This window comes from Alexandromys fortis, unplaced genomic scaffold (genome assembly GCF_014885135.2).
Source record: "Alexandromys fortis isolate MF-2015 unplaced genomic scaffold, M_Fortis_MF-2015_v1.1 scaffold_371, whole genome shotgun sequence".
Classification (NCBI taxonomy): domain Eukaryota; kingdom Metazoa; phylum Chordata; class Mammalia; order Rodentia; family Cricetidae; genus Alexandromys; species Alexandromys fortis.
In genome coordinates this window covers 468,879-496,270 of record NW_026068266.1, presented here as the reverse complement: position 1 = coordinate 496,270, position 27,392 = coordinate 468,879, and the positions used below count along the sequence as shown (strand labels likewise).

General features: G+C 40.3%; 1 protein-coding gene across 1 annotated transcript; it reads left to right on the top strand.

Annotated features, from left to right (window-relative positions):
- Rxylt1 (ribitol xylosyltransferase 1) lies at positions 1 to 27,166 on the top strand. Its single transcript, XM_050131873.1, is given in 6 exon segments — positions 1 to 289; positions 1,055 to 1,210; positions 4,697 to 4,799; positions 18,001 to 18,315; positions 20,311 to 20,481; positions 26,739 to 27,166. Coding segments are annotated over 6 exon segments (1,332 nt in total). The 5' UTR covers positions 1 to 120; the 3' UTR covers positions 27,157 to 27,166.
- Positions 27,167 to 27,392: the final 226 nt, after the last annotated feature.

The window sequence follows — 27,392 nt, the reverse complement described above, 5'->3', positions numbered from 1 at the left end:
GGGGACTGAGCGGGACGCCTGGGCCGGCGCCCGCCCACCCCGCGAGCCGCGAGCCTGAGCCCGGCTTTTCCTAAGGCCCGGGAGCGCGGCGCGGACGCCGGGACCGGAAGCAGCAGTGGGATGCGGCTGACGCGGACGCGCCTGTGCTCGCTGCTCGTCGCCCTGTACTGCCTCTTCTCCATCTACGCCGCCTACCACGTCTTCTTCGGGCGCCGTCGCCGGGCGCCGGTCGGGACCCCCCGGGGCTCCAGGAAAGCGGGGGCGCAGGCGAAGGAGAGGCGCGGCCGAGGTAGGGCGGAGGCTGGGCGGGCTGCGGGCCTGCGGCGGCTCGCGCTGGGATCCCCGGGCCCTCGGGCGTCCTTCGTCCTCAGCCCGGAGCCAGCCCGGGCTCGGATTGGGGGTCTTCCCTTGCTGGGCGAGCTCCGTGCCCCAGCCGCCCCGAGGCTGGTGGCCTGCACGCCTTTAAAGCACGGAGCAGTCCCCGCTCGGCCTCAAGGGCCAGAGTTGCGGTAACGCTGCAAGTCGCCGCTGAGTCTCCAGCCGCTCTTCCCTTGGTCTTAAAGCACGCTCCTTTCTAGTCATGTGACTGCAGAAGACCGTGCCTTATAGTCCCAGCTCGAGTCCCAGCTGGTATTTTGACTTGTTTTGGAATTGCGGACCTTTTTAACCCCCCTCCCACCCCCGCTCAGAATTCTTGCACAGTTGTGTTATGACATTGGTGGAAACAGCGCACTAAAGTTAAGATTTACTAATAGTTTACTTACATAAAACCCGTGAACAATTACAGAACTAAAACGTGTGATTTGATATGTTTTCTGCAGGTATTTCTAAAGGCTTACGGGGAAGACATACTTGTTAAAAATTTTTAAATCTCTAACAGAGATGGTTCAATTAAAAGATATTGGTTTCTTTTTTTCAATTGTATACCTCGAATTTGATTGTCTCTGAAATTTGAAGGTGAAACTAGTTCGCTCTGATATCTCATTCAAATGATTTGACTTTGTATAAGCAGTTATTCCTCAGTGGTAAACGCAGTCACTTTCTTTAAAAACAGAGCAGTCTGTCCTGGAGAGTGAAGAATGGAATCCGTGGGAAGGAGATGAAAAAAGCGAGCAGCAACAAAGAATTAAAAGTGGCCTGCAGATATTAAATAAATCCACCAAAGAAAAGCTAGAGCACAGAGTACAGATCTGGGGCAAAGCTGCCATTGGTAAGTTACCGCAGACAGGGAAGTCTGGGAAGGCCGTGTACAGTGTGGACCATGCCGGCGCCACATTTGCTAGAGAATGGATTTCATTGTTTAATGACGACATTTTACCTTTCCCCGGAATTTCATTTGCCTTTCCCCTTAGGTAACAAGAATACAAATATTCTCCTATTGGTTATTGGCTTTTGTTGGTAGATAACAAAGTAGACTGGGTGTCCAGTGAGGGGATTCAGTATATAGCTGATTAAACTGTGACACGTGCAGTGCCCTCGGCTCAATCCCAGCAGCGAAAATAAATAAACAAAAACTTTGTTCACGGGAGCTGCTTTATCGGGAATCTAGTGTTGCAGGATGTACATCATGCTCAGAGCATGAGGCCGTTGGTGACTGAGATTGTGTGTGCATAAATATAGATATATATTTACAGTGTAGGTTGATAAACATTTGCTTTGTGAAATTGTCAGCAGGCTATCCATCATATAACATACTTATTTTTGGTGAGAACATTTCAAATGTAGTTCCTCACAAATGTAAAGTATACAATATAGTATTAATAAGTATAATCGTGATACTGTACATTAGCTCTCCAGAATTCATCCTGTGTTTATGAGACCTTATACCATTTGACTGACGTTTCCTCATTTTACATAATCCCCCTTACTCCTGCTTTTATGGCTTTTCAACATGAGTTGGACTTATGTATAGTGAGCGATACAGTTAATAGCAAGTACAGGATGACAAAAGGGTAAATAGCATAGTGCCTGGCTGGAGGCATTTCATAAATTTATTTATGATTAGTTACAAAAATATATCTTGAAGATTACTACTGAGCTCTGAGCTTCACATAGCTTTACCTGGATTTGAAGTGACTCAATTTTAACAGTTTTGAGGGATTTTCTGGTGGTTTTTCTGTTGTCGTTGAATTTTAAATTAAGTACTGATTTCTCCCTATAAAACACCATATTCTCATTCTACTTTGAATTGTGCATGCCAGTGGGTTTTCATGATTTTAGACTTCTTGGTCCAGTGAGCATCATAGTGGCCCTTGAATTACTAGACACTCCTTTCATTGGCACATGCCCCTACGGTTACAGCAGACTGTTACAGAATTCCTGCTAACAGTCATAACAGGGGTCCTTGATCCAATTTGGAAATTGAGGCAAATTCCATGAGATTTTTCTACCTAGAGTAATCTCTGATACAGCTTTGCGTTGTCTTTCTTCACCTCCACCTTTGGAGCCATTCTTCCATTTGCATGAGGAATATCATGTGTTTACTGCTCAGTAGATTTATCAGCCTTTCCTGCTGGTAGAGTTTTTGAGGCAATTGGAGTTCATTCATTTCAACAATTGATCTGGGTTGGCAGGATTCCTGATAACGTATGGTTCTTTAACACTTTAAAGATCTTTTGTGCGTCACAAGAGTTCACCGTATTAGGAATGGAGCTCCCCCATATATCTTTTCTGGACAGTCCCTTCTCTCTTTCTGGCATCTGCCGAGGTGGCTAACGAGATCCACAAATCACATGCATAATCTCTTCCCACAGCCTCTTATACACATGAATATTTTGATTTTCTTTTGGTTTAATTTTGTTGGCACACACCTTTAATCCCAGCCCTCCAGAGGCAGAGGCAGGCAAATTTCTGTGAGTTCAAGACACACCTGGTCTATAAAGCAAATTTCAGGACATCCAGAACTACACAGAGAAACCCTGTCTCAAAAAAAACAAAACAAAAAAAGCAAAAAAAATTGAATAGTTCAAAACTTTCCCACTATCAAATGCTGCTTTCTTATTACTTAACAGTTTTCGTCCCTCGGTCTTTCTTTCCTCTTATATTTTACTATAATCATAAAGGAAAACAAAACAGACATTCAATACTTTGGTTACAAATCTCTTCAGAGAAATACCTAAGGCCACCAATTGTAAATTCTGCTTTACACATCTATACCAATGGGGCACAGCTCAGCTAAGTTTGCGGCTCTTCTACAGCACAGTTCTCTGTCCTTATTTCTAATAACGCAGTCTTCATTTCCTTCCATGCCCCGGCTACCCTTACCATGCACATTCTACCAGTGGGCAGCCTGTGACAGTCAGGTGTACTAGAGACAGAATAGGCTTTCTCTCCTGTGTCCTCAGCGTATGACAGTCTGCGTGTACTAGAGACAATGTAGGCTTTCTCTCCTGTGTCCTCAGTGTGTGACCATCTGTGTGTACTAGAGACAGCGTAGGCTTTCTCTCCTGTGTCCTCAGTGTGTGACAGTCTGCGTGTACTAGAGACAATGTAGGCTTTCTCTCCTGTGTCCTCAGTGTGTGACAGTCTGCGTGTACTAGAGACAGCGTAGGCTTTCTCTCCTGTGGTCCTAACCCTTACCTGAGTCTTCCTCACTGAATGAGCAGTGAACATCTGCATCTCTCTGCACTCTGAGGCATTCTCATCTAATCTTTGTTAAAAGTCATACTCTTCCAAATTCTTCCAGCCACCCCCATTTTCCTATTTCCTATTTTAACTATTTGCTACAGAATCGCCTCACTTCCCAATACCATGTTCTGCCCATATAACACATAGTTTTCTATGACTGCTATCACAGATATTACAAAAACTACCCTAGTTCATAATTCCTAACTACAACTTTATTTCCTGCCTTTCTCGAGGGAGGCATCTCAGATGTCTCTGGAAGGCTCGCCATCTGGGCACCTTAGTGACATTGAGACACTTGCTGTGTAAGATAGTGTTCACAGGCTCTAGAGATTCAGATGCGGATGTGGGGAAGCAGGGAATTATTCAGCCTTACACATTTGGAAGCTTTATCTGATTGCCCAAATTTTAAATCTGGTTGTTGGGGTAACTTAATGGAAGTGGAACAAAATGCATCTTTCAGTATAACTGGCACCATGTTCTCAGGTGCTGGATGACTCCACATTACTATACCCTCATGCCTGCTGCTGGTCTTGTCCACCCCTAACGCTTTCGTTCAGATGAAGCATCATGGCTGTCCTCAGGAGAAAGGATGGGGTGTCATTTGTCTGCAGAGGGGATGTCTGTTCAAATGGGGAGGTGATATCCCCTCGACATGCTGAATGTTTTGGTTCATACTGATGAGCTCCTCTGGCTTCAGCACAAAATGTTTAGTTCCTCAGTTACGATGGTAACTTAATTCTAATGATGGTAATTTAGTTTATAATACAAACTTTTCTTCAGAATATGTAGGCAGTAGAGGTTCAGTAGCATTAGAGCTTCCTCAGTATAAAGTAAAAGATTCTGTTGTCTTTACTACACCCCACTTTTAATGCCTACAGCCACTGAAGTCTCGTACAGTTAGGTGCCGTATTGATGACTGAGGTTTTGCTTGGTAGGACTGCCTGCCAGCAGATCATGGCAGGCACCTTCTAGTCTCATAGTCAAAATAGAAAGGAAGAAAACATGTTTCTCAGACATACACAAATGGATAAGACAGCAGATGTTTCTCTTTTTCTTCTTTCGTTACCAGGTCTGTATCTCTGGGAACATATTTTTGAAGGCACTCTTGATCCCACTGATGTGACTGCTCAATGGAGGGAAGGACAGTCAGTTGTAGGAAGAACACATTACAGGTACCAATCTGACAACATAACCCTGGGTTGCTGTGTGATGTTTTATGTAACTACTGGAAGAAAATACACATTTATATGTCATTTCCATTTCAAGTTGGAGAAAAATACAGAAATAAATCTTGTGAATATGTGTTCTTAGTTCAAGCTTCATTAAACATTTTTATATTAAATTTGACATTACAAAATAATTTTGGAGGGAGGAAATGTGCCTCATGGTGCAGTGGTAGAGAACTTGCCTGCCGTGTGCAAGGCCCTGGGTTCTGTCCCCAATACTGAGTAAAAATAAGTTTTGGGGAGTCTTATTTCTGTTTTGTTTTAAGCTGATGATTTAGAAAGCTTTGTGATAAATGAATACTTAACGTTCTGTGCCTTGGAGGACTAATATGTAAACAAGTATTGCTTTCATTATTTTCATTAGTAGCTATGTTAGCCTTGTAATATCCAGATAGAATCCAACTTTGATTTGTTAAAGCATTTTATGTCATATCTACTATGATTTATTTAATGATACAGATTCCCAGTTTTTACAAAATTCAGAACTGTTTCTGGTTTGATTTTTAGATTCTATAAAAGTAGTTCATTAGAAGTTTTACTTTAATTTACCTATCACTATATAATTTTTTTTATTGTTGAACAGAATTAACATGACTTTAATTACAAAAATCGTAATTTTGTCATGGAAGTACTATTTTCATTTTTATTTTTACTGAAATAAACATGATTTGTTTTTACATGTTCACTTCCTGTGACAATTGTGTATTGGGCAGATGTCAATAAGAGAGTCTGGTTTTTATTACAAAGCCATTATTTTTCCACAACCTTGGGCATTCTTTGTTAGGAGCTATAGACGCTGTTTGTTTTCAATTAAATATTTTATTTAATGTTAGTACATGAACACAATGTGTTTGGGTCCAGTTCAACCTGCATTTCTTACCCTCCAGTTGCTTCTCCATACAACTCCATCAGTTTCTCTCCTGACTTCATGTTCACATGCCTGCACATGTACACTCTCAATGTCTGTCTCTGTCTGTCTCTGTCTCTCTCATTCTCTTGCTCGCTCTCTCTAATACCCACCAAGTCCGCTTATTGATGCCCATATGTGAGATCATGTCCTGAAGCATGGGTAGCTTCTCAGGGTCCAAATCCCTGGAGAAAAATGGCTCTTTTACTCTCTCTCTCTCTCTCTCTCTCTCTCTCTCTCTCTCTCTCTCTCTCTCTCCCTCTCTCTCTCCCCCCTTTCCCTGCCCTGCAAGTAGCAACTGCTAGTAGTTGTGGTTTTTTTCTTACTTTTTTATTATTATTTAATTGAAATTTTGAATACCAATTCCTGTTCCCACTCTCTCTCCTCCCACTCCCTCTGCCTTTCCCCATAGGGAGTCTACAAAATCTAGCACAGGGCTTTGAGGTAGGACCAAGGCCCTCCCTACTCTGTCTAGGCTGAGCAAGGTATCACTCCAAGGAGAATGGGCTCCAGAAAGCCAGTTAAAGCCCTAGGGATAAATCCTGGTCTCACTGCCAGTCTACCCCAGCCGTACAACTGTCACCCACATTCAGACGGCCTAATTTGGTCCTATGCTGGTTCCCCCCTGTCAGGCCAGAGTCTGTGAGCTCCCACTAGCTCAGGTAAGCTGTTTCAGTGGATATCCCCATCATGGTCTTGACCCTTTTGCTCATATTATCACTACTCCCTTTCTTCGACTGGACTTTGGGAGCTCAGTCCAAAGTTCCCCTGTGAATCTCTGTGACTGCTTCCATCAGTTGTTGGATGAAGGTTCTATGACAATTAAGGTAGTCATCAGTCTGATTATAGGGCAAGGCCATTTGGGCACCCTCTTCACTATTGCTTAGGGTCTTACTTGGGGTCATCCTTGGATTCCTGGGGATTTCTCTAGAGCCAAGTTTCTTGCTAACCCCATAATGGCTTCTTCTATCAAGATACCTCTTTTCTTGCTCTCCCTCTCTGTCCTTCCCCCATTTTGACCATCCCATTCCCTTTGTTCTCCTCCCCATTCCCTTCTCCCCTTCCCCTCCCTTCTAGCCTCCTTTCTCCCCCCTCCCCACACTCCCAGTTTTCTCAGGAAATCTTGTCTATTTTCTCTCCCCAGGGGGATCCATGTATGTTTCTGCTAGGGTACTTGTTACCTAGCTTCTCTGGACTTATGGACATAGGCTTGTTATCCTTTGCTTTATGTCTAATATCCACTTATGAGTGCGTACATACCATGCTCATCTTTCTGGGTCTGGGTTACCTCACTCAGGATGCTTTTTTTCTATTCCATCAATTGTTTTTTACCGTTGAGTAGTATTCCATTGTGTAAATGTACATTTTCTTTATCCCTTCTTTGGTTGAGGTACATCTAGAGTATTTCCAGGTTCTTGCTATTACGAATAATGCTGCTCTGAACATAGTTGAGCAAATGTCCTTAAAGTTTGATTGAGCATCCTATTATATACCCAAGAGTGATGTTGCTGGGTCTTGAGGTAAATTGTTTCCTAATTTTCTGAGAAACCGCCATACTAATTTCCAGAGAGCCTGTACAAGTTTGTACTAACCACCAGCAATGAAGGAGTGTTCCCCTTACGCCGTATCCTCTCCAGCATAAGCTAACATTAATGTTTTTGATCTTAGCCCTTCTGACTGGTGTAAGATGGTATCTCAGAGTCATTTTGATATGCATTTCCCTGATGGCTAAGGATGGTGAGCATTTCGTTGTTTCTTTCTGCCATTTGAGATTCTTCTGTTGAGAATTCTCTGTTTAGATATGTGCCCCATTTTTTAATTGGATAATTTAGTATTTTAATATCTAGTTTCTTAAGTTCTTTATATATTTTGTAGTTCAGTCCTCTATACCGCGTGGAATTGGTAAAGATCTTTTCCCATTCTGTAGGCTGCTGCCATTTTGTATTACAGAAGCTTTGCCTTACAGAAGCTTCTCAGTTTCAGGAGGTCCCATTTATTAATTGTTGTTCCCAATGTCTGTGCTACTGGTGTTATATTTAGGAAATGGTCTCCTGTGCCAATGTGTTCAAGACTACTTCCCATTTTCTCTTCTGTGAGGTTCAGTGTGGCTGGATTTATGTTTGTTTTATTTTTTTCCTTTTTTTAAGATTTATTTATTATGTATACAACATTCTGCCTCCATGTATGCCTGCATGCCAGAGGAGGGTGCCAGATCTCAGTACAGATGGTTGTGAGCCACGATGTGGTTGCTGGGAATTGAACTCAGGACTTCTGGAAGAGCAGCCAGTGCTCTTAACCTCTGAGCCATCTCTCCAGTCCTGGATTTATGTTTGATCATTTGGACTTGAGTTTTGTGCGTGGCAATAGATAAGAATCTATTTTCATTCTTCTACATGTTGACATACAGTTTTGGCAGCACCATTTGTTGAAGATGCTTTCTTTTATCCATTGTATAATTTTAGTTTCTTTGTCAAAAATGAGATATTCGTGGGTATGTGGATTAATATCAGGGTCTTCAATTTGATGCCATTGGTTCACCTGTCTTTTTTTTTTTCCAATACCAAGCTGTTTTCATTACTATAACTCTATATTAGAGTTTGAAGTCAGGTATTATGATGCCTCTGGAAGTTCCTTTATTGTACAGGATTGTTTTGGCTATTTGGGGTTTTTTGGTTTTCTGTGTGAAGTTGAGTATTGTTCTTTTGAAGTCTGTGAAGAATTGTGCTGGGATTTTGATGGGTATTGCATTGAATCTGTAGATTGCTTTTGGTAGGATTGCCATTTTTATTATATTCATCCTACCTATCCAAGAGCATGGAAAATCTTTCCATTTTTCTGGTATCTTCCTCAGTTTCTTTCTTCAAAGACTTAAAGTTCTTGTTGTGCAGGTCTTTCACTTCTTTGATTAGTGTTACTCCGAGATATTTTTTTGTTATTTGTGGCTGTTGTGAATGGTGATGTTTCTTTGATTTCTTTCTCAGCCCCTTTGTCATTTGTATACAAGAAGGCTATTGTTTTTTCTAAGTTGATCTTGTATCCTGCCACTTTACTGAAGGTGCTTACCAACTGTAGGAGTTCCTTAGTCGAAATTTTGTGGAGATATATATCTCATCTACATCTACTATCATATCATCTACAAATAATGAAAGCTTGACTTCCTCTTTTCCAATTCTTATTCCCCTGATCTTTTGTTGTCTTACTGTTCTAGCCAGAACTTCAAGAACTATATTGAATAGATATGGAGAGAGTAGACAGTCTTGTCTGATTTTAGTGGAATCACTCTGAGTTCTCTCCATTTAATTTGATGTTGGCTGTCGGCTTACTGTATATTGCTTTTATTATGTTTAGATATGTTCCTTCTATCCCTGATCTCTCCAAGACCTTTTTCATGAAGGGGTGTAAAGTTTAAAGTTTTCAACATCTAATGAGATGATCATATGTTTTTTTTTTCTGTTTATTTATATGGTGCATTTCATTGATAGATTTTCCTATGTTGAACCAATCCTGCATCTGAGGAATGAAGCAAATCTGATAATGGTTGATGATTTTTGTGATGTGTTCTTGGATTCAGTTTGCTAGGATTTTCTTGAGTATTTTTGTATCAATGTTCATGAGGGAGACTGGTCTGTAATTCTCTTTCTTAGTTGAGTCTTTGTGTGGTTTGAGAATCAGGGTAGCTGTAGGCTCATAAAAAAGAGTTTGGTAATGTTCCTTCTGTTTTTATTGTGTGGAACAATTTGAGGAGTTCTGCACTAAAACCACCAAGCCCTGTGCTTTCTTTTAGTTTTATTTTTTTATTTGGTTTGGTTTTTTGTTGTTTTGGTTTGAGTTTTTTGGGGTTTTTTGTTGTTGTTTTTTGGTTTTGGTTTTGGTTTTTTTTGTTTGGTTTGGTTTGGTTTGGTTTTTGGTTTTTCAAGGCAGGGTTTTTCTGTAACTTTGGAACCTATCCTGGAACTAGCTCTTGTAGACCAGGCTAGCCTTGAACTCACAGAGATCCACCTGCCTCTACCTCCAAGTGCTAGGATTTGGAAAACTTTAATGACTGCTTCTATTTTCTTAGAGCTTATAGGTCTATTTAAATTGTTCATCTGGTCTTAATTTGATTTGGTATGTGATCCAAAAATTGACCATTTCTTTTAGATTTTCCAATTTTGTGGAGTTCAGGTTTTCAAAGTATGACCTTATGTTTCTTTTTGTATTTCCTCAGTACCTGTTATGTTCCCCTTTTCATCTGTGATTTTAATAATTTGGATATTCTCTCTTTGCTTTTTGGCTAGTTTGGATAAAGTGTTTGCCTTTCTTGTTGATTTTCTCAAAGAACAATGTCTTTGTTTTATCAATTCTTTTTATTGTTTTCTTTGTTTCTATTTTATTGATTTCAGCCCTCAATTTGATGGTTTTCTGTCATCTACTCCTGGGTGAGTCTGCTTCTTTTTGGTCTAGAGCTTTCAGGTATGCTGTAAAGTCTCTAGTGTGAGATGTAGTCTCCACTGTCTTTCTGTAGGCACTGTAAATGAAAACTGCTCGTTCATTTCCTGGACATCCAGACCTGAATAATCACACAGAAATTATTAATTACAACACTGATTGGCTAATAGCTTAGGCATATTCCTAGATATCTCTTATATCTTAAATTAACCCATTTCTATTAATCTGTATATTACCACGAGGCTGTGTCCTACCAGTAAGGTTCTGGAGTCCTTCTCCTTTGGCAGCTACATGGAATCTCCTTGAGTCTGCCTACTCTCTATATATATCTCTGTTCAGATTTCCTGCCTGGCTTCATTCTGCTGTGCCATAGGCCAAAGCAGTTTCTTTATTAACCAATGGTAATAAAACATAGTCAATGCATATAAAGGGTAATACCACATCATCTCCTCTTTTCTGTCTAAATATAAAGGAAAGTTTTAACTGTAACATAGTAAAATTACAAATAGCAAAACAAGTATCAAGCAAGAATTAAAGTTACAAAATTTCTTTGTGTGTCTAAAGTTTCATATCTAATTTATCTTTTATCATAACTAAGGGAAACTATAATTACCTGTCTTCAAATCCATCAAAGACCCCAGAAGGATGTGATATTACCTAAGTAAACAGGAAGTGCATTATAAGTAACTTCTAAAACTCTAGAATTGAGAGTGACATCTCACTGCTGGGATAGTCATCCAAAGTTCTTCTGTAATGTTGGGGCATCCATCTTCAGCCTATGGGCCCACAGTATCCAGCAGACTTTTCCATGAAGCAGGAAGTTTCAAAGGCTGTTTCGCCTATATTGGAAGTTTGTCAGTCACTTTCTTCTGTGTCCTTCAGAATGTCTGGCAGACTCTTTCATGAAGCAGGAACCCTGAAGTACCAACCCATCTTTTGGAAATTTCAGTAGTTACTTTTCTGTGGGTTCTGCATGTCCAGTTCATACAGCATACCATCAAGCACTCCAGGCAGGAGCAGTTTCTTGCCCAAATGGCCAGCCTTGTCAAATTGAAGGCAGATACCATAACGAGCTTCTTCAATGTCCATCAACCTCTCTAAAGTAATTGGTGCTGTTAGAGCAGACATGTCTCATGGTTGAGAAAAGTCTAAATTCTTAAAACCTTTTAAATGCCATGTTCTATAGGTCTTTGAAGTGTTGAAGATTATCTAACTGAAATGTATCTCTGTATATCTAGAATACCTAACACAAGTACATTGACTACTATAAATGACTATTAATCTGAAATTGTTAATTATACATTACATTTTAAAATGAGCTGTATAAATGTAATGCTTTAAGAGTAGAAATATACACATAATAAAATAGACCTTAAGTTTTGTATCAATAAACCAAAATCCATACCAATGTAAAGTATTCATTTCTGTATCATATCCCCCTTTAAATGAAAATAAACATTTATAAACAATCATTTTGTCAGTTGTTTTCTTCAAACTGATCTCTCTTGTTTGTTGAGCCATTTTTAGGGCTCATGGAGACCTTTTGGTGGTCTTGTTCTATCAAACCATATTAGCCTAGATAGAATTCACAGATTCCCATCCTCTGTGGAAACAAAAGTAGAACCTCTTTTCTAAAGTAACATATACTTAAACTGAAATTTTGAAGTCGAGATACCTTTAAAATATATATCTTGGTTTAGCTTAGCAGCCAGTACAATGAAATATCTCTCTGTGCTTAGCTCATTCACACTCAAAAAATTCAAAGAAAATACAATGTATATAATCCAGGATCTCTGTATATTTTCCATCTTTACATGGCTTTTTTATATTACTTTTACTGTTTTTTTTAAAGATTTTCTTCTATTTTTTTAAACTATGTCTTTATATAACTGTCTACTCTTTTCTCCTCTCTTTCCCAAGCCTACATAAATTTTTTTTAAACACATTGTGACCCATTCAATGCTGCTCTTATATCTTAAATTAACCCATTTCTATTAATCTGTGTATCACCATGAGGCTGTGGCCTACTGGTAAGGTTCTAGCATTCTTCTCCTTCAGCAGCTACATGGAGTCTTCCTTGACTCTGCGTACTTTTTCTCTGTATCTCTTTTCAGATTTCCTGTCTGGCTTTATTCTACCCTGCCATAGGCCAAAGCAGACCTTTTGGTGGTCTTGTTCCATCAAACCATATTAGCCTAGATAGAATTCACAGATTCCCATCCTCTGTGGAAACAAAAGTAGAACCTCTTTTCTAAAGTAACATATCCTTTATTATTATTTTTTTTCTTTCTTTTTTTTTTTTTTTTTTTTTTTTTTTTGTTTTTCGAGACAGGGTTTCTCTGTGGTTTTGGAGCCTGTCCTGGAACTAGCTCTTGTAGACCAGGCTGGTCTCGAACTCAAAGAGATCCGCCTGCCTCTGCCTCCCAAGTGCTGGGATTAAAGGCGTGCGCCACCACTGCCTGGCTTATTTATTTTCTTTATTAACTAATGGTAATAAAGCATATCCAGTGCCTACAGAGGGGAATCCCACATCAAGGCACTTAGTGTTATGAACTTTCCTCTTAGCACTGCTTTCATAGTGTCCCATTGTTTGGGTATATTGTGCATTTATTTTTGTTAAATTCTAGGAAGTCTTTAATTTCTTTCTATTTCTTCCTTGACCCAGGGGTAGTTCAATTGAGCACTCGTCAGTTTCCATGAGTTTGTAGGGTTTCTACAATTAGTGTTGTTAAATTCTAACTTTAAGCCATGGTGATCCAATAAGATACAGGGGGTTTATTCTAATTTTTTTGTATCTGTTGATATTTTCTTTGTTACCAAGTACATGGACAATTTTAGAGAAGGTTCCATGAGGTACTGAGAAGAAAGTATATTCTTTTGTGTTTGGATGGAATGTTCCATAGATGTCTGTTAAGTCCATCTGTTCTTTGTCTGTTAAGTTTCTGTCTGGTTGACCTACCCATTGGTGAGAGTGGGGTGTTGAAGTCTCCCATTATTACTGTGTAGGGTTTAATGTGGGATTTAAGCTTTAGTAGTGTTTCTTTTACATATGTGGGTGCTCTTGTATTTGGGGCATAGATAGATGTTCAGGATTGAGACTTCATCTTGATGGACTTTTCCCGTGATGAGTATGAAGTGTCCTTCTCCATCTCTTCTGATTAATTTTAGTTTGAAGGTTATTTTGTTAGATGTTAGGATAGCTACATCCACTTGTTTTATAGGTCTACTTGATTGGTAAATCTTTTCCCAACCCTTTACTCTGAGATGATGTCCATTTTTAAAGTTGAGGTGTGTTTCTTTTTTTAATTGATTTTTATTGAGCTCTACATTTTTCTCTGCTCCCCTCTCTGCCTCTCCCCTCCTCTCTTCAGTCCTTTCCCTGAGGTGTGTTTCTTGAGTACAACAGAAGGATGGATTCTGTTTTTATATCCAGTCTGTTATTAACCTGTGTCTTTTTATATACAAATTGAGACCATTAATACTAACAGATATTAATGACCAGTGATTGTTAATTCCTGTTATTTTTCATTGGTAGTGTTTGTGTATTTTCCTTCTTTGGAGTTTGCTGGTATGAGGTTATCTGTGGTTTTTTTTTTTTTTTTTTTTTTTTTTTGGAGGGGAGGGTGCAGCTAACTTCCTTGGGTTGGTGTTTTCCTTCTAGTGCTTTCTGTAAGGCTGGGTTTCCACAAACCCAGGTGTTGTTTAAATCTGGTTTTGTCATGGAATATCTTGTTTTCTCCATCTATGGTGATTGAAAACTTTGTTGGGTATAGTAGTTTGGGTTTGCAGCCATAGTTTGTTAGTGTCTGCAGCACATCTGTCCAGGACTTTTTTGCTTTCAGAGTTTCCATTGAGAAGTCAGGTGTAATTCTGTTAGGTCTGTGTTCATATGTTACTTGGCCTTTTTCCCTTACAGCTCTTAGTCTTCTTTCTTTATTCTGTATGTTTAGTGTTTTTATTATTATGTGGTAAGGAGACTTTTTTAGTCTAGTCTATTTGTTGTCCTGTAAGTTTCTTGTACCTTTATAGACTTATTTTAGTTTGGGAAAGTTTTCTTCTATGATTTTGTTGAATATATTTTCTGTGCCTTTGAGCTGGAGTTGTTCTTCTTTTCATGGTGTCCCAGATTTTTTAGATGTTTTGTATTAGGAATTTATTGGATTTAACATTTTCTTTGACTGATCAATCTATTTCCTCTATAGTATCTTCAACACTTGAGATTCTCTCTTCTATCCTTTGAATTTTGTTGATTATGCTTACATCTATAGTTCCTGTTTGTTTACCTAGATTTTCCATTTCTAGAATTCTCTTGGTTTGTATTTTCTTTATTATCTCTATTCCAGTTTTCAAATCTTGAACTGTTTGCTTCACCTGTTTGGTTTTTTGTTTGTTTGTTTTCTTGGGTTTCTTTAAGATATTGATTTCTTCCAATTTTTTGTTTTTTCTTTTTCTCCATTTTTTAAGGGAATTTTTCAATTCCTTTTTAAGGGTCTCTATCGTTTTCTTTTTTCTTTTTTTTTTTTTTTTTTTTTTTTTTGGTTTTTCGAGACAGGGTTTCTCTGTGGCTTTGGAGTCTGTCCTGGAACTAGCTCTGTAGACCAGGCTGGTCTCGAACTCACAGAGATCCGCCTGCCTCTGCTTCCTGAGTGCTGGGATTAAAGGCGTGCGCCACCATCGCCCGGCCTCTATCGTTTTCTTAAAGTTATATTTAAGGACATTTTCTTCTGCTTTTTCTGGGTTAGGATGTTCAGGTCTTTCTGTTGTATGACCCTTGGGTTCTGGTGCTGCCGTGTTGCCTTTTATGTTGTTGAATGAATTCTTGTGTTGGTGCCTACCCATCTCTTCCTCCAATTGGTGCAGGCAGTGTCTTTGCCTCTTCGTCTAATCCTTGCAATCAGTGTCTGTGTCTCAGGGAACAATTGAGGTCTCCCCGGGTGGGTTTGGGAATGGATTGGAACTTTTAGATTACAGGGTTTGACTGATGGGGGGAAGTTGGAGCAGCCCGCCTGCAGGTGGCACCTGCTGGCTGGCTAGTGAATCTGAGGCAGGTGGGGGAGGGGCCAGGGTTTTGCCCTGGGGCCTAGAGACTGGGCTGTCCAGTTGGGGAGCTGGTCACTCACCTCTTGGTCCACTCTGAGTAGTCGCAGTCTGCCTCAGGGAACCACTGAGGTTGCAGGGGATGGGTGGGCTTTGCTACTTGTGTTTGTTTGGAAAACAGTTTCTCCTAGTTCAATGATTAGGAGAGGCTGACTGGACAGTGAGACCCGGGGATATACCTATCTCTATGCTACATCTAACTTTTTACAGTGATGCAAGGAATTGAACTTTTGTCCTCATGCTAGCAAGGCAAACATTTTACCAACTAAGCAACCCCCGTAACCCCTCATTACACAAATCTTCTCAAAGGAGTTAAACTTGAAGAAAAGCAGATATTTATAGTGGTTGCTCTTAATCTCTTTGTAGGTCATATATATGCTCCTAAATTTTACAGTCTTTAGATTCCCCTGTTAGAGAGTAAATGTGTGGCTGGACTGGACCTCGGGGGTAGGAAGGCTGTTCTGCAATGTGCAAAGCTCTGGGTTCAATTGCCAGTACAGAAATAAAGTGAATGCCTATTATGTGCATAAATTGATATCTGTATTTGTATTTGAACAGCAAACATGTCAGTAGACTTAAGCTAGTAGTAGTTCTACTACACTAAGTGGAAGATTACTACAAAGTCATAAATAGCATCCTTAAACTTATAGCTACATGGTGTTACCGCGGTGATAAAAAAGGAATAAGTAAACACTGTTAGCTCCCAAGAAAGGCTAAGCCCCAGTTTACCCCTTCTGAAATTTTTATGCAAGATTTTGGGTTATCAAAAAACTTCTATTTCCTCTTAGAGAGCTTTGTATTTAAATACTATAACAGATTTTCAAGATATCTTCTTAAGCAATGAAAAGTTGTATATAATTTATCTAAGATTAATAAACTCATGAAATTGCAAATTGTAAGTTCAATCAAGTTATGTAGATACTAACTTAAATTCCAAAAATACATTGTTTGCACAGTCATTCAGGATACTCTGAAGACTTTTTTTGGTTTTTTTTTGTTGTTTTTGTTTTTTTGTTTTTTTTTGTTTTTCGAGACAGGGTTTCTCTGTGGCTTTGGAGCCTGTCCTGGAACTAGCTCTGTATACCAGGCTGGTCTCGAACTCACAGAGATCTGCCTGCCTCTGCCTCCCGAGTGCTGGGATTAAAGGTGTGCGCCACCATTTCATTTGAGACAAGCAATATAAAAAAATATATTGAAAGTTATAAGTCCTGATGCTTAGACATATGCTAAGTTACCTACAGGGGTAAATTACCTTTCAGAATTCTACACATGAGCTCTTTAGCTATGATTATTTTTCAGCTAATGGATTTTCATGATAGACGCTTCAATGATAACCTTCATTAATAAAGCATAGTATTCATCCTGTATATTATACTAAGTCATGCATAAGCCTTATTGTATAATGTTAATGTGTTGTAGGAAAATTCAGCCATTTTCATAATTTCATGTTTTAAATGCAGTAGCAAGAAGCTAGAAATTGAGCTCATTTAGTAGAAGGCTTACCTAAAATACAGACTCTAACTTAGTTCCTAACACCATATGGACAAGGAGTGGTGGCACAGCTTATTCCCAGCACTCTGAAGGAGGATCAGTAGTTGAAGGGAAAATGAGGACATCCATAGTCATCTCCCTTAATGACATCTCAGATGTCTTTTACCCATTCTCAGTCAAAGCGCTCTATGTGGTGACCTTTCCTAGTCCTACGTATACACTCCCCACATCCGTGCACTCCATCTTTGTCTCCTAAGACTGTTCTTTCTGGGACTGCCTTTCTGTCCTTTGTTCCCCACCTGCCCTCATTTCCTTTTGTCCTCTGTACTCTCAAACCAGTTGTCCACACTCACCCACTCTGCTTCCCTCTTTATCATTCCTGTGCACTTTGACTAAAAGTTCAAAATACTTGTGGGGCAGTGACTGTTGAGGCAATATATGACAATGTGCGTTATGGAGCATGTCTTTTCCTTCTTTGAAAACTTCAAAAAATGTATTGCAAACAAAGAATTACAATATACCCCCTCTTGCTAACCACTCACACTTAATGTATTTTAGCTGTTATAAATTCTTTATTTAACTTTCATCTTCAAAGAAATGTTTCCAATAAAAGACCTTTGTTTCCTAGTCCTTTTATTCTTCACTCAAAGAAAATTACTGTTAGGAATTTGGTGTATGCTCCTACATTTTTATATTTCTACTGATAGACGGTATATAAATATTTTTTCAATATGTAGTTTTATATTTGCGTAAAATTATACCTTAAGGGCTGGCAGGATAGTAAAAATGGCTACCTCCAAGACAGACAACCTGAGTTTAGCTCCAAGACCTACATGGTGGAAGGAAAGAACCAACTCCAACACTTTGTCCTCCGAACACATGTATGCATGCATGCATGCATGCGAGTGTGCACACATGCACATAGATCCTTTTAGTTAGTTGTCTTAAAATGTGGTGTTTTCCTTTATATTTCAATGCCTTGCCTTCAGTGAAGAAATGAGAATCCCACATATTCCAGTCTCATATACTAGTTGAATTTTTCATCCAAAGCTCTCTATTATTCTATAGCCCTGTCCCAGACTTATTCAGAAGAACTTGTATTATACAAATTTCATTTCTAAAGAATGCAAATTAAATCTCATTCTGGATTTCATGTAAAGTTATTGAAATTTTCCTTTGTTCAATTTTGTTTATGTCCTATTTTTGGTGTGTTGTTTTCTACAGTTTCATCACTGGCCCAGCTGTAGTTCCAGGCTACTTCTCCATAGATGTGGACAATGTGGTACTTGTTTTAAATGGAAGAGAAAAAACAAAGATCTTCCATGCCACCCAGTGGTTACTTTACACACAGAACTTAATGCAAACCCAAAAGCTGCAGCATCTGGCTGTTGTTTTGCTGGGAAATGAGCAGTGTGATAATGACTGGATAATGCAGTTCCTCAGAAGAAACTGAGGCTTTGTGGACCTGCTTTTCATAACATATGACAGCCCCTGGATTAACGGTGCAGATGTTCTCCAGTGGCCGTTAGGTGTAGCAACGTAAGTACAAGATAAGACTTTGTATCCCTAGTCTCCAGGATCTAGTGTTCTGAATCAGGAGCATGATGTTTTAAATGATGATAAGCTTACAGGTGATGAGTCCAGGGGCAATCTTTCCTAGGTTCAATAAGAGTGTGACCTCATGCCTCCATAACAATAGTGACAGGTTCTTTGTTGTTTTGTTGTTTTGAGAATATTTTACCCTCCTCTGAGGAGAACTGATGAGTACATTTTTTGTTTCAAAAATTAATATAGAATAAATATTTAAGCTTACTAGTGTCCTAAAGAGATGTTTAACAGAGAATGAATAAAGGTAGAGTCATAATTTCTAGTAAAAAACAAATACTTTTGTAGCAGTATTTTCATATAAAGAATGCACTTACCCTTGGATTGTGATTGACTTTATGCAAATTTTAACTATACAAACGTTATTCAATAAATAATTTAAGATCCTCAGTATGTAATCATCCCCCTACCCCCCCTCCCCGCTTAAAAATTGGAAAACATTTTTAAGCTTTCTATGGATAGGTTTTTAATAGTAAGCAAACTTTAAGCTAGGTTCCCACTAGTATATAAACTTTCTGAGGGCAGAAATTTTCTTCCCAGCTCTAAAAATGTACATGAACACCTACAGCAAAAGCCCAGCAATTAAGAACACTTACTGCTGCTATAGGGGACACAGCACTAACATGATGTAGATTACAGCTGTGTATGATTGCAGTCCCAAGGATCTGACACGCTTTTCTGAACTGCGGGTCCATGGCTACACATGGAGAAAAACAGGCATACACATGCACACATAAATGAAAAATAATAAATTTTTAAATAATGCTCAGATACTGTAGGTACTAAATTGTTTAGTAAGTAAATGAATCATCTCACTGATAGACTTAAATCAGACATTCATTATGTCACTAGTTACCACCATTTGTAGCCTCAGGCTTATTTCTATTTAGCTACACAGCTGTCACCAGAAAAATTGCCATTGACACATTCCCTACATGTACCACATTCCAGCTGAATAGGTTTGGGCTAGACTTGTTGAGTATATCCACGCTTAAGACCTTCAGAAAAATCTTCTCTTATAAAAATAGTTTTACTTTTCCACATTGTATGACATCACCTGTTTGTATAATAGAAGATAGAAACATAGTAATCCTGGAATCGCACATTGTATGACATCACCTGTTTGTATAATAGAAGATAGAAACATAGTAATCCTGGAATCGCCATATTCGTGCTGTTCCCAACAAGGAAAGATTCAGAACCAACTGGAAACTTGGTTGCTCAACTAAAAAGAGGAAGTTGTCACAACTGCCATTAAGTGTGTGGATCCCAGGTGTCTTAGTCAGTGTTCTATTGCTGTAAAGAACGGTCATAATCTTAGCAACCCTTATAAAGGAAATACTGGCCTATAGTTCAGATGTTTAATCCATTGTCATCATGGCAGGAAGTAAGGCAGTGTGCAGGCAGACGTGGTGCTGGAGAGGACTGAGAGCTCCACATCCTGATCTACAGGCATCAGGAAGTGAACTGAGACACACTTCCTCCAACAAGGCCACACCTTCTCCAACAACACCACGTCTCCCAATAGTGCCACTCCCTGTGAGTTTATTAGGGCCAGTTACATTCAAACCACCACACCAGGGATGTTGTTAAACATGGCACCGTGTACAATACTTTTTCAAGCAAAAAGTTATGTGTCCCAAAATGCCATAATAATCTCATGTACAGCATAGTCAGCCTCTATCATATAGTTAACAGGTTTATTTGTTGTTTGTTTTAATATATACTTGCACATTAATCCTTGGAATTAAGTTTTCAGAGCTCATGACTCTAACAGTATATTTTCTTTTTAATGAAGAATGATTATATATGTCTGTGGTGTGCAGTGTGTTTGGAAATCATATTTTAAATGTCCTTACTATACATAACCTAACAAGCCAGGCTGTGGGATGTTCCTACCATACAATAATTTATTGGTTGTTTTTATAGATATAGGAAGTTTCCTGTGGTTGAAGCCAGCTGGTCGATGCTCCATGATGAGAGGCCCTATGTATGTAATTTTTTAGGAACTATCTATGAAAATTCATCAAGACAAGCACTGATGGACATTTTGAAACAAGATGGAAGTGATCAACTTTGTTGGGTTTCTGCAAGGGAACAGTAAGTTCTGTATTTGCATGATTCCTCCCTGTTGCTCTCCAATCTGAGTGTCACTTTGTGTACACAGAGGTTTCCAGAGAATCGCTGGTACTCGACTTATTCTACTGTCCTGTCAGAAGCTACAGTAGTAACTGTTTGGTTGGAAGTGTCATCCCAGCTCCTGGCATCCATTTTGGAATGTTGGGTGGAAAACTGCATTTCAAGCCCCCCTGCCCTAGGAGTTGCCACAGTCCAGACTCCACCTCTGAGAAAGCCCATTGAACGACGACCACTCCCATAGGCTATTTAAACTGCCCCCCAGAGAATGAACAAGTGGTCTCCCTGGTTCTCCTTTCCCCCTCTCTCTATTTTCCTGGAGGGCCACCTGGGAGCACTGGCAACCTTTAAACCTGGGCTTCTTTTAATTTGGTTTGCTTTCATCTGATTTGGATTACTGCGGAGAGATTTGTCAGACCAGAAAAGTTTAACAGTAACTAAAACAGAAGAAACTCACTTTTCTCCCATTTTACATAGTAATCAAGAAGGAGGTGTCGATACAGTAACAGAAGTCATTTTGCAATAATTTATTTTGCTTTTAAATAAACACATGGAGTAAATGGAGTATAAGGCAGAGTGGCCAGGGAACAGACACCTAAAAGATATGCTTCTAGATCTAGAAATTTATTTTTTAATTGTGACAAAAATTGCCTTCTAGATGGATACCACTACTATTTATGTAACTATATTAAGTTCATTCACTTAACACTTGCCAAAAACCTGCCATATGCCAGAAATCATTGAACCCGTGATAAAGTCAACAGTGAAAAACAAAAACAACGAATGTGCCTTCATAGCAGTCAGATGTTTGTTGGAGGAAACAGATCAAAATGTAGTGTGTGTCAGAAGATGATTTTTTTTTTTCCATTTTTGGTCGACAAACCTCTCTGACAATGCAATAATCCAGATCAGACCAAATCAAACCAAATTAGAAGAAGCCCTGGTTTAATGGATGCCAGCACTCCCAGGAGGTCCTATGGGATGGTCTTGACCCTCCCTGGGGACAGCTCACCATTTGGCAGGCTTTCTTGGAGACAGGGTCTGGACTGCAGCAACTCCCAGGGGAGGAGGCGTGGAACTTTCCAAACATTCCAGACTCCTTGAATAAATGGGGTACTAGAGAGCTGAGGTGACACTTCCAACCAAACATTCCAGAGTCCTTGGATAAGGGAGGTACCAGCTCAAGTCTGGCTACTTCCTGCAGGCATGGGGCAACATGGGAGAGGGGAGAGTTGGGAGTTGGTGGGCTCACACTCAGCAAGAGGTGTGGCTGGAGAGGCATCTGGTTTACCTTAGGCATCTTTTCTTTGGGGGGAGATGAGAAGGCAGGTGGCTAGGAGAAAAAATATATTGTTATTAATTGAGCCTATGAATGGGGCTAGTAGCCATGAGAAGGGTCATTAACTGCCAGAAAGAATGGGATGGAGAAGTGCCCTGGTTGTACCAGAGAGGCATGGGTGAATAGTGAGACACTATTCCCTTTAAATGCCCTTTAAAACCAGATTTTAGTTGGTTGCTGTCCTTTTGGGTCTAGAGAGCTGGTACTAGTGGTGAAGTCCCAGGAACTAGTACAGGTGTTGGCATTGTCTGGAGGGCCCTGTATAAGCTGATCTTGGCCCAGACAGCAGGAGTGACCTGTAAAATATGCTTGAAAATGGGTGGGGTTAAAATAGACTCTGGAGATTGTTAGTTTTTTCAGACCTAATTTTTGATACAGCAGAACTTTTTCTAGGAACCTGCAGCAGGTATCTGTAAGACAACTGAAACAAGAACATTTTAGAAGACAAAGGGAACTGGGAACTTTGGATCTCTGAAGATACACCTGAAACCTGTTATTCCTGGATTCTGAAGCTGTGAAAGAGGCACACCTGTCTATTTTTAGCAGGAAACTTAACAAATGAAGTAATGAGCTACCAGTACCTTAAGTCATCAAATGCCATTAGACAGATCTGGGAAGGATAAATGAACAGAAATGAGAGCACTTTTCTAGCCATGTAGGCAATCTTAAGGCTCTCTGTAGTCTTTGGAGAACACCAGCCTTAGAAGCAGTACTGTTAGCTGTTAGCTGCTGAGTCCAGGAGGTCTGAAGATTTCCTTCAGGGGAAGATTTAGTCTAACTGTCTTGGCAGGATGAGAAGATTGATTCCCTGGTGTAGGGTCCAGGAAGCTGATGAGGTACAAGGCCCCTTTTAGTGTGTGGGTGGCTTTTCCATAGCAAAGGGAAGCCTCCAGGAGGAAGGTCTTTTGTAACCATGTATCTTCTTGGAGGAGCTATAGGATACTGCAGGAGCTGGCATGTCTCTGTATTAGAAGCTCTTTTGCTAAATGCCATACTCTCAGATTTGTAAAGGCATTTGAGAATTGGGTACCATTAACTGTTAGTTATATTTAAATTAGACATGTATTTTACCCAATTAGTTACAGCTTACCAATGCTAGTGAATGTAAGAAGATTAAAATATTTTTATAAATTAAAGAATTTTGGAGGCAGACTGTCTCCCTTGGTAGGTCTAGTATACGTGAGTACTCTTACCAAAGATGGAGCTGAGGTCAAAATGGCAGCTATCCACATGTTTGTAATTTTTTTCAGAGCTCTTGTAATCTGGAGTTATAAGTTTTACAGATTTTAAAACACACACACATACACACAGAGAAATAAGACAAGCATACTATGGAGACAGACACACATGTAGACATAAAGCATAGTGTGGCCACATTATTTTTACAGTCAAAACTTTTTTTGGGAACCTGTGTCAACTGACCAACTTAAAAATCCTGGTGTAGGCAAGCAGCAGAAACCAGGGAAACATACAGGTGGTGCCATTAAGGACCAGATTAACAGACGCTACAAGAGAGAACAGAAACACTAGAGTAGAAGGGCGGGTAACAGATCTGTTGTAGAAAACAAATAACTAGAGAGAGGGGAAGGGGTTATGGAGAAGGGGAGTGGAGCACAGCATCTAGAAACCATGGGCATATGGGGCCTTGTTTGTTTTACGTTAGACGTTAGATAGCCCCAATTTAAAAGGATTTTTATAAAAGGCAGCCCAGGGTATTTGGAGATCAGGCCTCAAATTGCAAGTGTCCATTTTTACAAGTCTATACCGAGTCTTGGGACTCAGTGCCTACCACGTGTGTCCACTGTGATAAGACAAGCAAAGGGTTGTTAGAATTGCGTGGACAGACATCTCCGTCCCAAGGAATCCCACCTCAGTGAGGACTGCCTCACCGCTTTGGGGGGGGAGGGGGCAGACAACATGGGCTGCGGCTTCAACAGACTACCCAACAAACTTATGGGCCCTGGCCCCTATGTACTTGAAAAAAGGGAACTCACCCAGACGAAGCCTAACCTGGCAGAAAGCACGGGCAAGAAGGGCATTTTTCCAACATGTAACCATGGGCTAGTGGGAAAAACAGCCCATCTCGGTGGAACCCAATGTTAGGTTTTTCCGGCCTGACATCCAGGTCAGACCAAATCAAACCAAATTAAAAGAAGCCCAGGTTTAATGGATGTCAGTGCTCCTTGGCGGCCCTCCAGGAAAACACAGAGAGGGGGGAGGAAAACCGGGGAGACCACTATTTGTTCTCTGGGGGCAGTTTAAATAGCCTATAGGAGTGATCTTGACCCTCCCTGGGGAGGGCTCACCGTTTGGCTGGCTTTCTTGGAGGTGGAGTCTGGGCTGTGGCAACTCCCAGGGGAGGGGGCTCTGAACTTTCCAAACAATGATAATGCCATGTAAGAAAAGAATTAAGCAGATGGAGAGGAGAACATTGATTTTTCAAGTAGCCCAGGAGAGCACCAGGTAGAGGGCTGTGTGAAACACAGGCACGAAGAGGGAGCAGGGTCAGCCTTGTGTTGGTGTGGGACAGCAGTGTCCATTTGGAGGGAGGAACAAAGAAAAGAGGGTGCTGACCACAAGGGGCTGCTGATAAATGAGTGAGGGTGTCGGAAAAGAGGAAAGACTTACTGCAGGAGGACTGCTGATAAAATGGCTCTCGATGCGCTGAGCTAGAGGTCAGGTACCTCTGTGGACTCTTGCTGCTTCTAGACCATTCTGCCCTTCCCTCCTAAAACCCCAGTCCTCCAGTCTCCCGTCAGCATGTGTAACTGTGGCTGGCATTCTCTGCAGCACTGAGCCTGGGCTGTACCTCCCTGATTCCTTAAAGGACATGGCTCCTGTGCACTGTCACTCTGGCTGACACCACCCTTGTCTCAATGCTTGGCAGTTTCTAAGTCTGAGGAGGCAGTTGGCAGTTCTTCCTTCATCTCGGTCTGCAGTTCCTCTGTTTCACATACTGAGGCTGCGAGCTGACGTCAGCCATTTCCTATCATGGTCATTTCCTCAATGGCCACTTGGATTTCACAAACACAGGGTCTCACCATACTGTCAGAGTCCAGCATTCCTCTTGGTAACCACCCTGTCTGTCATTCCAGCTCATTCCCTATCACCTGACTCCACAACTCAGCTGGAATTTACAACCCATAGTTCTTATTCTCCTGTGGTTTCATCCCATCCCTCTATTCACTTCTACACTACACAGGTTAAATTTAGTCAACGTCCCTGCATATACATTCACCTTCCTTATCCTGTTATCATCAACATCAACACTACCACAGTTAGAGCCAAATTTGAAACAAGCTTGACTTTTTAGGGGTGCATCCAAGAGCTGGCCAGTGACTGCCTCTTAAGTCAGATTAAAGAGAACAGACCTGAATCCATCCCTTAGGCCCCTTTTAAGGAGTAAAATCACAAGTAGTTTTCAGAAGGGAGACAATGGGGCAATAAGGAAATACAAAACACCTTTAAAAAAATGTGGTCACGCACCATGTGATTAGGGAGGGGTCAGGGAGTGTAAGGGTATTCTCAGAAACAAATCAGGGTCATGGGTAGGGGAGTGTCAGGTTCCAGGAAACACAGCAACTCAACTCTCATAGTAAATAGAAACTTATTTTTTAAAATATAGCGTAATGGCTCCTGCCTTCGAAATAGAGTCAGAAAGGTGCCTCAGTCCCCCATCTAGGAAACCCCACCTTGGCTAGTCTCACCTTCTGCCCGCCCCATGCCCACATTCATGCCCTGCACAAGTTTGCACAGTTTAAAAACTTGACACTCACACAATTTTCTTCCTAATGTCTTCCTCCCTTCTCTGTCCTAAACTCTCAACACTTCCTCCTCGGTCTCCCCTATTTTAAAAACACTTGCTTATTTCACTAAGAAAATACAAATAGAAAACAGTGCTTGGCCCCTAAGTGACTTCTTAGCTCCTACACATACATGGCCTATATATTCCATTCTCAACATGGCAGCCAGGTTGATTTCACTCAGATGTTGGTTGCTTGTGTCATCCTGATCAAAACTGCATAGGAGAACCCTGTGTGACCAGTCAGACTTTGTTCTTCTTCTGCCCCCATCAGCCACTCTGCTTCCCTGGCTGTCCTCCCTACAGTCCCTTGAGCATGGTGGGCACATGCAATCTTATGACTTCATCTTTGTTTATGCTTCATTCTTCTCCACATCTGCATGGCCTACCTGTTCACATACAACTCTTGTGTTCTGAGTCCTCAGAAATAAAACATTCTCTAGTCACCTTGAGAATGTAGCCCTGTCACTTCAGAAGTCCCTTGGTACTTCTCTACTTTCATTTTCCTCACAGATCTTCAGCCTTTCTAGAAAACACTCTGACTCTAACTCAGTTAAAGACTTAATGTTCACCACCAGACTGTAACACAGCTGGGGCAGAATATGCTAGAGAGGAAAATACCATACTTGGGAAATACAGATTGAATGAATACTATCCGCTCAAAGATTGATCATCAGATATTTCAATATATAACAATAAAATGTTCAAATTCTCTAATTGTTTTAGGGAGTTTCATGTAGCACAGGCTGTCCTCAACTCGGTGTATATAGCCTAGGCTGACTTTAAACTCCTAATCCTTCCTACACCTACCATCTTCTGATTACTGTCATGTACAGCCACACCCAGTTTATGGATGGATGGTGGTCAATACTAGGTCTGAATGCTGCCAGCTGGGCTATATCAACATCCACAAACTCTTAAAAAGTTTTACATATATTTGGTCCAACATTTTCAGTGTCTCATATTGCTCATCTCTATAATTTGTTCACAGTTTTGATAATTGGCATTAAAAGATTTCCTTCAAAACAGGTGACACAGGACAGTAAAACCCTACAGGGATTTCCTTGTTTTATTTTCTAGGTGGCAGCCTCAGGAGACAAATGAAAGTCTTAAGAATTACCAGGATGCTTTGCTTCAGAGCGACCTCACATTGTGTCCTGTAGGAGTGAACACAGAATGTTATAGAATATATGAGGCCTGCTCCTTTGGTTCCATCCCTGTGGTAGAAGATGTCATGACAGCTGGCCACTGTGGAAACACATCCAGTCACCACAGCGCCCCTCTGCAGCTGCTCAAAGCCATGGGTGCTCCCTTTATCTTCATCAAGAACTGGAAGGAGCTTCCTGCTATTTTAGAAAAGGAGAAGACTATAATTTTACAAGAAAAAGTTCAAAGAAGGAAAATGCTACTTCAGTGGTACCAACACTTCAAAGCAGAGCTGAAGTGGAAATTTATTAATACTTTAGAAAATTCTTTTTTTATGAATAATAAAGGTTAATCATATCTAAGTGTGTGCTCATAAGTGTGTATATTTATAGTGTTTGCTAAGCTTCATCGACTTCTGTTTTATATACCAGACCAAATGCTCTCCTTTTTGACTATTACGTACAAGATAAAAAAAAATGGTAAAATTTTACCCAGATTGCCCAGGCAAGATGGTTGAGTGGGTAACGGTGCTTCTTGTCAAGCCTGGTGACCTAAATTCAGTCCCCAGAACCACATGATAGGAGAGAA